At 36.0% G+C, this 15,600-nt stretch overlaps 2 protein-coding genes across 2 annotated transcripts; both read left to right on the top strand.

Moving 5' to 3' along the window:
• Window positions 1-8,776: 8,776 nt before the first annotated feature.
• LOC141652061 (ethylene-response factor C3-like) lies at window positions 8,777-9,567 on the top strand. The gene has a single exon (XM_074459716.1). The coding sequence runs from the start codon at window positions 8,794-8,796 to the stop codon at window positions 9,532-9,534; it is 741 nt and encodes a 246-aa protein (XP_074315817.1). The 5' UTR covers window positions 8,777-8,793; the 3' UTR covers window positions 9,535-9,567.
• A 2,107-nt stretch (window positions 9,568-11,674) lies between these two features.
• LOC141652930 (putative inorganic phosphate transporter 1-7) lies at window positions 11,675-15,518 on the top strand. Its single transcript, XM_074460548.1, has 3 exons — window positions 11,675-11,906; window positions 12,987-13,592; window positions 14,304-15,518. The coding sequence occupies exons 2-3, from the start codon at window positions 13,015-13,017 to the stop codon at window positions 15,289-15,291; spliced, it is 1,566 nt and encodes a 521-aa protein (XP_074316649.1). The 5' UTR covers window positions 11,675-11,906; window positions 12,987-13,014; the 3' UTR covers window positions 15,292-15,518.
• Window positions 15,519-15,600: the final 82 nt, after the last annotated feature.

The raw sequence follows: 15,600 nt of genomic DNA, 5'->3' as shown, positions 1-15,600 counted from the left end.
TCAAGCTTGCCGAAAAGAATTCCAAAGCAATGTCGATTCTTCAACGTTGTGTTGGTGAGGGGGAAGTTAGTCGAATCTCCGGATGTCCTACGGCAAAATCTATTTGGGATTCCCTTGTACTTGCCCATGAAGGGACGTCCCAAGTAAGAAAACACCGTATTGACCTTCTCATGCAACAATATGAGATGTTTAGAATGTCAAAGGACGAGTCCATAAATAGTTTCTCTTCACGTTTTTCTTGTATTATTAATGAGCTTAAAAGTCTAGGAAGGAATTTCGAGTCCGAGGACATCATTCGAAAAATCCTTCGTAGTCTAACCTCTAAGTGGCAACCCAAAGTTACCGCTATAGAGGAAGCCAAAGATTTGTCAACCCTATCTCCTCATGAACTAATGGGATCACTAATGGCTCACGAGTTCAATCTCGATAAGCATTCTAGTGAGTCTTCAAAGGGAAGGAGTCTCGCTCTCACGTCCTCTCCAATCGATGGAGAAGACGAGGAGGAAGACGAGTTTGCTATGTTCTCAAGGAATCTAGTTGGGTTGGTCAATGATCTAGAAAATAGAAAGTTCAATAATAATTACTCGAAAAAACGTTTTCCTAGGAAACGACCTAGTTCCACCGTGGGATGCTTTAAGTGTGGTGATAAAACTCACCAAGTTAAAGAATGTCCCAAGTGGGATGAAATCGAATCAAAAGAAAAAAGAGATAAAGTCAAAAGAGACTACAAACATAGAGTCATGACCGTAATTTGGGGAATGTCCGACTCCGAGGAAGATGAGGAACTCATCGAGGAGCAACTAGAGTCTAAAATGTGTCTTACAAGTCATCTCAAGGACAAAGTCTCAAAAACTTCCAAAATTGAACATCTTAGATGTCTCATGGCTCACCCCGATGATTCCGACTCGGACTCCGACAATGAGGTAAAACATCTAAAAGCCAAGGTTAGATCTTACCCCAAAGAAAAGGTATGTAAGCTTCTTGACAAACTCTTTGATAAGTGTCGTTCACAAAATGATAAGCTTGATGTCATGCAAGACGAAATTGAAGAAATTGCTCAAGAAAACTTTAACCTTAAAAATGAACTGAAAGCAACAAACAGTGTCACTGTCACCTCTGAGGCTTATGATGAAGTAAAAAGAGTCAACAAATTGAACAAACAATTGACTAAAGAACTTGAGTGTCTTAAAATGATCTCCACGGATGTCTCTGACCTTGAAAATGTCAACACCACTTTGGTGATGCAAGTTTCCTTGCTAACCAAGGAACGTGATGACCTTTTGAAGGACAAAGATGCTCTCAAAGATGAATTGGATGACCTTGTGGTTGAGATTGTAGACCTAAAAGAAACAAAGCGTCCGAGACTGTTGCTTTCGACCACGATTTAGACAAGTTTAAAAGAAAAAGTGAATGGTTGGAAAATGAAAATGAGTGTCTTAAGAGTGAGGTTGTTTGTCTCAAGAATGAAATAGAAGATCTCCATGATAGGCTTACCTTCTTTCAAAAAGGTAAGCCCGAACGTAGCACTTCTAGCTCTTCTCCTCACGATAGATCCGATGAAGTCGTTGATCTAAACAAAAGACTTGACAAGATGACATCTAAATATGAAGAGTCCAAAGAAAGAATCATATATCTCGTGTCTAAACTCAACAACCACACCCATGACTTCATTGTTGAGAAAAGATTGTCCATAGAAAGTGTCAACAATGATGAACTCAAAAGAGAAAAAGAAAAGAATTTGCATCTCCTCTCTCGTGTCAAATACTTGACCAATGAACTTGTTAATGCTAAGAACATCACTGAAAAATGGGAAGGAAGTCAAACCGTGTTAAATTTCCTCACGAATCAAACCGAGAAATGTGATAAAGTTGCGGGTTTGGGCTTCAAATGGAACGGTCAGACTGACTGTTGCATCCAGAAGCCTAAAACTGATTTTAGAAGGAGGAAGTATGTTGGTCCTCCCGAATACATTATTTGCAATTATTGTGGTAAGAATGGTCATGCCCTCAACACTTGTGAAAAAAGATTTCATGACATTAACAAGAACATCAAAATAATTAAGCAAGTATGGATTAGGAAAGACACCATAAGATATGTTGATCACAAAAGGGGACCCAAGTTTGTTTGGGTTCCTAAACTCAAAGTCTAATCTTGTGTAGGGCTTGGTGAGAGGCGGCCGCAATTGGTACTTGGATAGTGGATGCTCTCGTCACATGACGGGTGATAGAAGCCAATTCCTCTCACTTAAAGCGTTTGATGGTGGCACGGTAAGGTTTGGTGACAACAAGAAAGGTGAAGTAATTGGTATTGGAAAAGTTGGTAAGTCATCCTTATTTTGTGTCGACAATGTGCGGCTTGTCAAAGGTTTGAAGCATAATCTCCTTAGCATTTCTCAACTTTGTGATAAGGGTAATGTTGTTGAATTTCGTGCCAATATGTGTCGAATTTTTGATGCCACTACTAATGAACTAATACTCGAAGGAAGACGTGTCAAAGATGTTTACCTAACTAATTTGAACTCTCTATCCGGTCACACCATGTCTTGCATGAGTGTAATGAACAATGATCCTTGGTTATGGCATAAAAGGTTTGGTCATGTTAGTACAAAAACTCTTAATACCCTTAAAAGACTTGACTTAGTTGAAGGTATTCCTAATATAAAGTTTGATTTTGATAAAGTATGTGATGAATGTGCTAGAGGTAAACATGTTAGAAGTTCCTTTAAATCCAAAAGAATTATGAGTACATCTCAACCTTTGCAACTTTTACATATCGACTTGTGTGGACCAATGAGAACTAAAAGTAGAGGTGGTAGTCGTTATGTGTGTGTCATTGTTGATGATTACTCTAGGTTCGTTTGGGCACTCTTCCTAAGCTCTAAGGATGAGACATTTGATGAGTTTCTAATTTGGTTAAGAAAGATTCAAAATAAACTTGGTTTAAAACTTGTTTCAATGAGAACCGATCATGGAACCGAATTCGAAAACTCATCATTTGGTGCTTATTGTGATGACAATGGTGTAGACCATAACTTCTCGGCTCCTAGAACCCCACAACAAAATGGTGTGGTGGAAAGGATGAATAGAACCCTTGAAGGAATGGCTAGAACAATGTTGTTAACTAGTAAGTTGCCTAAGAATTTTTGGGCCGAAGCGGTAAATACCGCTTGCTACATTCATAATCGTGTCATGATAAGGAGTATATTAAATAAAACTCCCTATGAATCGTTACGTGGAAGAAAACCCAACATTTCATATTTTAGATGTTTTGGAAGCAAATGTTTTGTTCATAACAATGGTAAAAACAACTTGGGTAAGTTCGATCCACGTAGTGATGAAGGAGTATTTATTGGGTACTCCGATCATAGCAAGGCCTATAAAATTTACAATAAACGAACCTTGTTAATTGAAGAAAGCATCCATGTCATTTTTGATGAATCTAGTGTGCTTGGACAGGTACAAAACATGGATGATAATGATGAGGATGAGGATGATGAGTTTGAGATTGGTCTTGTTCGAAAGGACTTTGTATTCACGGATGAAGAAGCTCCCGACAGAATTGCAAATGATACGAGACTGCCGCCTTCAAAGGAAATTAGCAACTCGGGGGAACACGTAGCACCTCTCGCTCATTTTCTTCTCTCGAAGCAACAGACCCAACGATCGTTGCTTCTACCTCCGTAATCAAGAAAACCAAAACAAAGAGGATGAAGAACCTTCCAGGCCAATAGCAACATCCATGGATCGATGCTTTGCTGAGGGGGAACAAGAAACCATTGTTCCAAAGAAGTGGAAACATCAAAGCTCTCATCCACTCACTAATCTCACAAGTGATCTCAACTCGGGAATTCGAACAAGATCATCCCTCAACAATCTCGCTCATCTCAATGAGTATTGTGCCCACAATGCGTTCCTTTCTCAAATTGAACCTTCAAATGTAACAGTCGCCTTGACTGATGCAGATCGTTGCTTGCCATGCAAGAAGAACTTAATCAATTCAAAAGGAATGAGGTATGGCACTTAGTCCCTAGACCGCCTAATCGTACCGTCATTGGTACTAGGTGGGTCTTTCGCAACAAGCTTGATGACTCGGGAGAAATTGTAAGGAACAAGGCTAGACTAGTGGTGCAAGGTTATAACCAACAAGAGGGTATTGATTACGATGAAACCTATGCACCGGTAGCTAGACTTGAGGCCATACGATTGCTTATAGCTTTTGCGGCTCACAAAGGCATTAAACCCTTCCAAATGGATGTCAAAACCGCTTTCTTAAATGGATATTTGGAAGAAGATGTCTTTGTAGAGCAACCACCGGGTTTTGAGAACAATGATTTGTCTAACCACGTTTTCAAATTAGACAAAGCTCTTTATGGTTTAAAACAAGCACCAAGATGTTGGTATGATAGATTGTCTAAATTTCTTATTGAAAATGGTTTTAAAAGAGGCTCCGTTGACAAAACATTGTTCTTGAAGCAACAGTCCAGTGAACTGTTGGTTGTACAAGTATATGTTGATGACATTATATTTGGTGCAACAAATGAACTCCTTTACTTATATTTTTCGGAACTAATGAAATCGGAGTTTGAAATGAGCATGATGGGTGAGCTAGGATTCTTCCTTGGGCTCCAAATTAAGCAATCAAAGGATGGAATCATGATCCATCAACAAAAGTATATTAAGGAAATGCTTAAGAAATTTTGGGATGACTAATGGTAAGCCTCATGATACACCTATGGTAGCCGGGTCCAAATTGGACAAAGATGAACTCGGTAAGAATGTTAGTGATAAGGTGTATAGAGGTATGATAGGCTCACTTCTTTACTTGACCGCAAGTCGTCCCGACATTCTCTTTAGTGTTTGTTTATGTGCTAGGTTCCAAGCAAATCCGAAAGAATCACATTTCAAAGCCGTTAAACGAATTCTTCGGTATTTGATTGGAACACAAAATCTTTACCTATGGTACCCTTTACATTGTCCTTTTGATCTTATAGGCTTTTCGGATGCGGACTATGCGGGGTGCACGGTGGATAGAAAGAGTACCTCCGGAATTGCAACGTTCTTGGGTCCTTGCTTGACTTCTTGGGCCTCAAAGAAACAAAACACGGTAGCTCTTTCTACGGCCGAAAGTGAGTACGTTAGTGCGGCACATTGTTGTTCTCAACTCCTTTGGGTAAAACAACAACTCTTGGATTTTGGTATTATTTTTGACTCCATTCCTTTAATGTGTGATAATACGAGTGCAATAAATATTTCCAAAAATCCTATTCAACACTCTAAAACCAAACATATTGATATCCGTCACCATTTTATTCGGGATCATGTTGAAAAAGGACATATTAAACTTATCTTTTGCAAAACCGAAAATCAAATTGCCGATATTTTCACTAAGCCACTTGCAAGAGAACATTTTGAGAAATTTAGATTAGAAATTGGGTTAATCAATTGCTTGTGATTGTTAGTGTGAGTTATACAAATTTCCTTAATTGATTAAATTAAATTTGGATATATGTTATTAAGTGTTCTAAGTGCATTGACATCATGTTTAGACCAAAAATTGACACCGTATTTGTGAGTCGGTAATCACTCAACCTCATATCTAAATTTACGTTTATTACATGCTACCTTGCGTTTTTATTTCGAGTGATTAAATATGTTTAAGTTGGGCCAACTACCTCACCTCCCTCATTTATTGGGCCATTTACTCCCTCAACCCATCTTCTACTCCTACCCGTCCAAACTTACTAACCCACAAACCATCCATCTCTTCATCTCCCCAAATCCTACCATCTCACCTACCCATTAAACTCAACAATTACCCACCATGGTCAAAACGTCCTTCAATACGAATACCAACCCTTTCAACCACCTTCAAATGGATGTCTCTTATACTCTTCAAATTGCTCAAAATCCTTCATTTTTCAATACCCAAAGACATCACCCCTTCACATTCAATCCACTTATGTTGCAAAGGTCTATGTGAAACAAAGAACCAAACAACTACATGTTCTACATATGCATCAAGAGATGATTGGGAAGTTGGTTAGAAAAACGGAGATAGATGAAATTGAAAATTGAAGTTGGTTGGAAAATTGAAAAAAAAAAAAAAAAAAAAAAAAAAAGGGGCAATATGCGAAATGTCAAAGTGATTATTGGAAACGAGATAGATGAAATTGAAAACTGCGACGGTCTTGAGAAAAGAAGTAAAGCAAAAATTTTGGAAGAAATTGAAAGGAAGTCACAGTGTATGCGACTGTTGCAATGCTCAAATGTCAAAATAGAAAGGAAAGCAACAGTGTATGCAATTGTTGCTACGTTAAGAGGTCAAGATCAAATTTGTCAAAAATTTCATGAAATGAGAGCAAACTATAAGAAGTTGATGTTCTTTCATCATATGTTGAGAAGCTATATCGATGCATACCTTGGTGGTTTCAATATACAAAGTCCAATGCAACAGTAGAGATGACTGTGACTCAGATCTTCATTGTCAAACCTTAACCAATTTGCTATCTTCTTCTTTATCCTCAAAACGATGACCAAACTTCCGCACCCTGAATTTGCCCATAATCAAACTTTTATCCTTGCCTTCTCATTTTGACCACCCGTGTTGTGCCCTTCTAAGACATTATTTCCTTTACTTGTTATTTAAATGCTTGGGTTTGTATTAAACTCTATTTAGCCATGTTGAACTATGGTAAACTTATGTTTAAACCGTATGTTTATGTTGACCTTGTTACCTTGTCACAATTCCATGTGTCTTTTTGTGTTTTCTTGTGAAATATCTGCACTCTAATGCTTTTGACATCCCTATCCGTTTGATGATGTCAAGAGGGGGAAAAGGTAAACTCATGCTTTGAATCTCTTTGCTTATTGATTAAACTAATGGCTTGTCTAACCTTCTTAGCTTGATTCTTGCTTTGGGGCAATGTAAAATTGTCATGATAGTTTGATTCTAGCTTTTGCCCTTGGTAAGGTAATATTGTCCCTTCTCTATCATTTGATCTTGCTTGCTTAAATCTTGAATTAAGGTGTTTACATTGCTTATACATTCGTTTGGGGCTTGTCATCATCAAAGGGGGAATTTGTTGGGTTCCTTATGTTGATGATAACATGCCCATTTGATTTGTGTATTCTTAGTTTACCTTTTCAGGATTAATGATGTAATCAAGCTTGGATTAAGAAGTGTTGAAGTTGTTAATCATCCCATTGTATTTAGTCAAGTGTCATCTAATGTACAAGCAAGAAAGTAGAGTATATTAGAGTAATAGAAACAGTCCAGGCACGATTTGCTTTCACACGCAAAACAAATTTGTTTGGATTATGCCACAACTCATAAAAACTTGAAGATCCTTTTTATCTTTCAAAAGCTTTCACGTGATTCATTTTTCAAAGATAAATATCAGATTTTATTAAGGAGGTAGTATTCTCTAAAGAGTGGTTTGAATTATTTCAAAATGTTTCCTTTTTATGCAAATTCAATCCTTTGGTCTTTAAGAAAAGAAGAAATGCTTTTTGCCATATTTGTGTTAACTTGTCATCATGTGACTTGTCTCACATCCTTTGTTTTCTGATTTTGCATGAGCATTTAAGGTTATCTTTCAAACCTTCTTTCTCTTTTCTTACCTTTGCAAAAGACCCCTCTTTGGTGCAAGTTTTGGGTGGTTGCAAATGGTCTTCACATGTGAGGTCTTTGACCCTTCAAAACCCTAGCAACCCCTTCACTCACCTCCTCTATATAAACCGTGTCCCTCCTCATTAAATCCCCAAGACTTTTCTGAAATAATTCTTTCATCTTTGCAAATTGTTTTTAAAGCTTAAAAGTTGTGTTTATTTGCAAAAACCTTTAAAAGTCTTCAAGTGTCTTTCGGTTTCTACAATCGTGCTACTTTGTTGCTTTTCTATACTAAACTCTCTTGCTTAAAAGTGTTGATCTTGTAAAAGTTGTCCACCTCTATTCTTTGTTAAGAATGTGTTAGTGGAAACTTGATCCTTTACATTTTAAGTGTGTTAGTAGAGTTTAGGACGGAGTAGTCTTTAACTCTTGACAACCGGAGTAGGTTGTGAGTTGGCAACCGGAGTAGGTTGTGCGTATTGAGTTCTAGGACGGAGTAGTCCTTTAACTCTTGGCAATCGGAGTAGATTGCGAGTTAGCTTGTCATAAGAACGGAGTAGTTCTTGTACTAGCTTTGCAACCGGAGTAGGTTGGCGTCTTTTATTACAAGGGTCTTTTAGTTGTCGGAGTAGATCACTAAAGGAAAGTAATAAAAAGGTAGATTGGACGTAGGCACTTGAGTATTTGCCGAACCAATTCAAAAATCTCGTGTTCATTGCTTTCTCTTTATTTCCGCTGCTTTTACTTTGTTTGTTTTGTTTCGCTTAAACTTAGAAGCAACAGTTCATCATACTGTCGTATTTGGTCTGCAGTAATACTCCACAAACTGAGACAAATAGATACAGTCAGAACGATTGTTGCTTTCATACTTCAGCAAACATTCATCGCGATACTTGTTCAATCTTTCAATATTATTCAAAGTATCCTCTAAACTCTTTTGTTCACTTAACTTACTTTAATCCAATAAAGTTGAAGTTAAAATTTTAAAAAGGGTACCTAATTCACCCCCTCCCCCTCTTAGGTACTTGAATCCATAAACTCAACAATTTTCCCTTTTGTAATTCTATGAGTGGTTGACACTATTTATATTTTCTTACAAGTCTTAGTCGTCCTCTATTTAAAGAGTTTAAACGAAGTGTGATGGACATCATTTTTACGACTACTAGTGCCTCACTAAGTTTCAAAATGGATGTTTCTTTCATCTCATCAACTTCCTCAACCTTTTCCTTCACCTCTTTCCACTCCAATCACCACTGTCACCAACATACAACCTCATCGGAGTCTGAACCCTCCGTCGACTCCCATTCCAATCCCAACACCCTCCCTCAACTTCCATTTAACATCGACGATTCAGATGAAATACATCTCTTTAACCTTTTATCTAAGCAGGAATACCTGCAGGAGACCACGGTACAGGCAAAGGCAAAACCTAGACCCTGGTCTCCTGCATCCCTTAACTCTTCCTTCTCAGAACAAAGGAGGAAGAGTTACAGAGGCGTAAGAAAACGCCCCTGGGGTAAATTCGCGGCTGAAATTCGCGACTCAACCCGAAATGGTGTCAGGGTTTGGCTAGGCACCTTCAACACTCCTGAGGAGGCGGCCTTAGCCTATGATCAAGCGGCTTTCGCAATGCGGGGAAACGAGGCAGTGCTCAATTTCCCCGTGGAAATGGTGAAAGAATCATTGAATAAAATGGATCAAGAAATTGAGCATGAGGGTTTCACTGTTTCCCCTGTTATAGCATTGAAGAGGAGACATTTGATTAAGAGGAAAGAAATGGAGGATATAAATGGTACAAAAAGAGGGAAGAAAAAGAAAAATGAAGATATTTCTTTGATTATTAATTCTTCTTCTACAAGTGAAAGTATGGTGGTGTTTGAAGATTTGGGAGCTGATTATTTGGACATGCTCTTGAGTTGTTCTTAAGGAATTAAATTTTCATGCCTAGAAAAATAGGGCAAGAAATTAAACATAAGCTATACTATTGACTGTTGTACTCCGTAGTAATCGACTACATACGGGTAAAGATCCTCTCCATTTTCTTAAAATAAATGGAGGTTTATTATCTTTCATTGATCTGGATCTAATTCTGGATAAATCGGGGGGTTGTAAATACATTTGAGTAAGAAAAAGTAAATGAATGAAAATGAGATATACTTCGTATAATATAATGTGTGTATTAGAAAAGAAATGGTGATAAATAAATGGAGATGAATCGGGGATCCAAATTGACTATGTACATATAGGTATTAGGACTTTTTTAGTAAGCAGTTGGTCTCTTATAAGACACTTCACACGAGTTTTGTGTAAAATAGAACCAATGTAAAAGGTGATCATGATCCACATAAATGTAAACGTGGTTTAAAATATACAGTTTATGATATACTCGCAAGTCGTACTTGTGTAAAACTGACATACATATGAGCAATTAGTACTCCTAATAAAAGTGTGTGTGGGAAATAATATAAATTGACATTTCTATAACTTAGATGTTTTTCTTTTCAATTTTAAAGTTGAGGTTATTTTACGTGTTAAGGTTTTTTATATAGTGCGTAAATGCGTAATGCCTAGTTATATTTTTCAACTTTTTGGTAGATTTAAAACATACTCGTAGTAAATGGTTAATGGTATGTGCAAAATATAATTGTACTTGCTTTTTTTTTTTAATATGCATATATTTCATATTTGCATGGTCAATTGATCATACCTAAGATACAACGTCATTATCGTTGTTACCCTTAAACAAATTGATGGTATTGTGAAACGATTTATGATTTATTTTAGTTGAGTTTTAGTGTGGTATTTTTGTGATAACAAATATGACATTTCAAAATCAAAAATAAATTTATAGTACATGAATTTGTTGGTAATTAAAGTTACTAATTATATACGACTCATTTTTTCACACGGGAATTAGTAGTCCTATGTAGAGAATTAGATGTGAACTATCGAAAAATGTTGTTGATTATTACTCCAATATACTCAATTTTTATTCACTAGTACTCTCTCCGTCCTAGTTAATTATTATCCTTTGATTTTGGCACAAAGACCAAGAAAAGAGGAGAGAATCAATTATTATATGGTAAATGGACCAAATTAAGTGTAAATGATCAAATTGTCTATCAAGTTTAAATTTAAAATAGAAAGGGTAAGAATTAACCGAGACATCTCAAAATAAAATAGGACAACAAATGACCGGAATAGAGAAAATAGTACGTAGTATACTGAAATCATCCATGCAGCTTACTAAAACCTTGGAAATAATTAGATACTCCTATGCGGCTACAATTAGTCTTGCTATAGATGGGTATATCCTTCTATTGTTATAGACGGGTCAAATACAATGAAAGTGGTGACATTTTTGCCTCCACCACCCCACTTGTTTTTTGTCCTATTAGAAAAATGGTATTGTATTTGGCCCGTAGATGAATAATGTCCGTCTATAATGAGAATTTGTGATGCAGCTATATGCAAATGTATTTGGCCCTTTGAATAGGGGTAAATTCAATTATTCAAACCTTTTTATTATTGGAAAGTGATCATCGAATATGTAAATGTATTTGACCCGTTTTATTCATTTAATGCAAATCTCATAAAATAACAAATACGGAGTATTTCATAGTTTGTTATTTTCATCATTGTGTGAATGTCAATAAATTAAATGTGCGCTTATTTAAACCAAAAAATAATTGAATGTGCATAAGTGTGCTTATTAAGATGTCAAATAATCTTAATTTGCTAAATATTGACTCATTTTACCAAAAAAGAATATTTGTACCCATTTTATACAATTATACTAGTACAAATTAAGTGACCAATTACTCGATCACCCTACTCATATTAACAAATCATAACGAATTGTTTCTATTTTGGATTAAAAAAAAAATAGTTTTCTCAAAAATTGAAAGGCTGACATTCATGCATGATTTATTTTTCCCATTTAATACGGCGCAAATCTTAGGTGGACTTTCAATTGAAAAATACTCGAGAAAACATTTGCAAACTAAATAAAGTTGGACTTGGTGCATGAAATTAAAGGAGACAATGTAGGCAAAATTAGTTTTAGTTTTGAGAGAAACAAGGGAATATTCTCCTTTAGTTACTAAAAATCCTATATTTACAAACAAACATTTTCCACTTATATAAGTTAAACAATTCATTCCTCATAATTTCATTTCATTTTCACATCTTAAAACACACAAATTAAACTCTCATTATTATCTAGCTTAATTAGTTGTGAGCACTTTGTTAATTATTTCTCCTCTTCTTCTTCACTTTCTTGCTTAATCATACTTCAGGTAATATTGTACTTCCTTTGTCTCGATTCTTAATCATTTGTTTATCTTTAATTAAATTGTTGTTTATGTCCTTAGTATTATATAATGTATTTTTTCATTTTTCTGTTTTTCTTTTGTATGTCGTCGGAACTCTTGAGTTAAGTTCATAATTATCGAAAAAATATGATTCGGATGTTCTAACGTGTGCCCTAGGACACGTTAATAAGTTAATTAGAGAAAATTTGGTGAGAATATTTCACTAATTATGTTAATTGTGAGTTTGTACATCTAATTTTTCATGATCTCAACAAATTTTCTCTAATTATCTTATTAATATGTGCCAGAAAAAACGTTCATAATTTCATACATACATTGCTTCTAGTCGTTTTGTAGGATTCGAAATGCAATTTTTTGTTACAAGTACAATTTACGTACATACCCACAAAATGTAATAAATGTATATTTAGAATTGTTATGATTTTGTTAATAATGGAGGTGTTATGGTGGTGATTTGGTATCTTAAGACTTAAATCATGGTATGTTATCACACAAATGAGTTAATTCATTGTAAAGTGTCATTTTATTTTATTTTTTTCCTAAAAACGCTATTACCAAAAAATATTTTCCTAAGTGTCATCGTAAACGAACGGATTGAATATCAAGAATTGATTCACCTAATTTGAAACCGAACCGATTGACCTATTTACCAGGTCTAAATTTAGCCTCCCCGTTATTTAAAATTATTATGGAGTAATTGATGATCAAGTTTAATAAATATTGAGTACGTAACTCTTATTTCGCTTTGTCTATTACTAAAATCTTCATAAACGGACCGTGCGATTTTAACGAGTTTAACAAGTTGGAGATTTCCCTTTCATGTATACGTTTTACTTGTTATTTCTTACCTCGTTACAGTGCTACTTTTTATTGGTGTTAACCTTGATAATCTATTTTCCATATTTTATATTTTGATCCTTAGAACAAAATGTGTGCCATATAATAAATATTATTATATTTTAAAATAACTTGTTTAATAGTACAAATATTCAAGTACTATTGGTGTTAGATTTTTTTTTTAACAAAATAAGGTACTTGAAACAGGAAAAGGAATACGTACAAAGTTAGCGCGATGGCAAGGGATCAACTTGAAGTTCTTAATGCTTTGGACGTAGCTAAAACACAATGGTACCATTTCACAGCCATAGTAGTTGCCGGGATGGGTTTTTTCACCGATGCCTATGATCTCTTTTGTATATCAATTGTTATGAAACTTTTGGGTCGGATCTACTTCCATGTGCCCGGCTCGAAAAAACCTGGCACGTTACCACCCAACTATTCCGCGGCTATTAGTGGTGTCGCACTAGTCGGAACATTATTTGGTCAACTATTTTTCGGGTGGTTAGGAGACAAACTTGGCCGTAAAAAGGTCTATGGTCTTACACTTATGCTTATGTGTCTATGCTCGGTGGCTTCTGGTCTATCTTTTGGGAGTACTCCTCACTCCGTCATGATCACTCTATGCTTCTTTCGATTTTGGCTCGGTTTTGGGATTGGTGGTGATTACCCTCTTTCGGCAACAATCATGTCCGAGTATGCTAATAAGAAGACTAGGGGAGCATTCATTGCTGCAGTATTCGCAATGCAAGGTTTTGGCATCCTTGGTGCTGGATTTTTTTCTCTCATAATAAGTGCTATTTTTGATTCCAAGTAAGTATAATCAAAACCTACTTTCTTATATTATAATCCATGTCATTATAGTTGCTCTTCGTATTGTGTGTTTCGTGTCAGATATTTCACATTTGGACATGTATATGAAATATGATTAATATGAACAACTCAAACATTTTATTTTAAGACCAGATACTCGAAAATATATTTGTAATTCTGAATGATATTTGAATTAGGAATTTCTCTAACTATGGAGGGGCAACATAAAATGTCTTGATTACATCATAAAGTAAATTATCAATAACTCATTTTTAAAATACACTTTTAAAATTTACTCCCTTTTAAAATATTGCAGAAATTTAGAAATTGCTCCAAACCCCTACTTTTACATTTTTATGACAAAAATACCCCTTATTTTATTTCTTATATGACGAATACGGTGGTGGAGTTTGGGCGGAGGGTTGTGGTGGTTAGCCGTGGAGTCCTTGGGTGGTTGAGGGGTGGGTTGTTGTAAATTGTAATGGAGTTGGCTAGTAATATGAAAAAAAAAGGTATTTTCGTCATAAAAATGCAAATATAGGGGTTTGGTAGCAATTTCTAAATTTTCGCAATATTTTGAGTGTAATTTTTAAACATTTTTTTTTAAAAGGGAGTAAGTTTTAAAATGTGTATACATCATATTCATAGTCATTCAGCAATACGAATAATGTCGAGTGTTTTGTAACATTGTACTGTATTTTTATCATTCAGGTATCCATCACCAACATATGAGGTTGATCCAATAGCATCTGTACCGCCGCAAGCAGACTATGTTTGGAGAATCATATTAATGGCAGGTGCCGTACCAGCAGCTATGACATTCTACTCTAGGGCAAAGATGCCGGAAACGGCACGGTACACTGCATTGGTAGCAAAGAATGCAGAGAAAGCTGCTAGTGATATGGGAAAGGTATTGCAAAAAGAGTTTGAAGGAGAACAACAAAAGGTAGACAATATAGCTTCAGAAACCAGTTGGGGATTATTTTCTAAAGAGTTCTTACGCCGTCATGGCTGGCACCTTCTAGGAACAACATCAACTTGGTTTTTGCTTGACATAGCCTTCTACAGCCAAAATCTCTTCCAAAAAGACATTTTTAGCGCCGTGGGGTGGATCCCACCGGCTCAAACCATGAACGCAGTCCACGAATGCTATAAGATAGCACGAGCTCAAACCCTAATAGCCATTTTTAGCACGGTTCCCGGCTATTGGGCCACCGTGTTACTCATCGATAGGATCGGGAGGTTTACTATACAACTCATGGGTTTTGCTTTTATGACCATATTCATGTTTGTTCTAGCAATTAAATATGACTACTGGACTCACAAGGATCATGTCATTGGATTTGTAGTCATCTACGCCTTGACTTTCTTCTTTGCAAACTTTGGTCCTAATGCTACCACATTTGTAGTCCCAGCCGAGATTTTTCCAGCCCGGTTAAGATCCACTTGCCATGGATTGTCAGCTGCTGCAGGAAAGGCCGGGGCCATCATTGGGGCTTTCGGGTTCCTATCCTTGTCTCAAAGCAAGGATCCCAAGAAAACCGACCAAGGTTACTCCCCGGGTATTGGTGTTAAAAATGCTCTACTTGTTCTAGCCATAGTCAACGCCTTTGGCTTTGGATTTACCTTCTTTGTACCAGAAGCAAAGGGAAAATCTTTGGAAGACATGTCAAAGGAAAATGAAGAGGAAGCCGTGTAGCTTCGGAAGGAAAGGTCTCGTAACTCTCAATTCATCTCTCGAGTATTCTTAGTATTGGTAGCGATAGCTTAGTTTAGTTTCTAGCATTTCCTTTCCATTGTATGTTCTATGGACTATTATCTAGGATTTCCTTTTCTTTTCGGTATTTAGCTTTTCAAATCAGCACTCTTATGATGCATGTTCCGAAATTTCAATTAATTAGATTATCAAATTTTTATTAGCTGTGTTACTATACTTCAAAATTTATTTCTTTAATTTAACAAGTATTTATACAATATTTGTGCTATAACTATGAATTAACACAAGGTA

This window comes from Silene latifolia, chromosome 4, assembly GCF_048544455.1.
Source record: "Silene latifolia isolate original U9 population chromosome 4, ASM4854445v1, whole genome shotgun sequence".
NCBI lineage: Eukaryota > Viridiplantae > Streptophyta > Magnoliopsida > Caryophyllales > Caryophyllaceae > Silene > Silene latifolia.
Note: the sequence above shows the minus strand (reverse complement) of the source record. Positions and strands in the feature narration are given on the sequence as shown.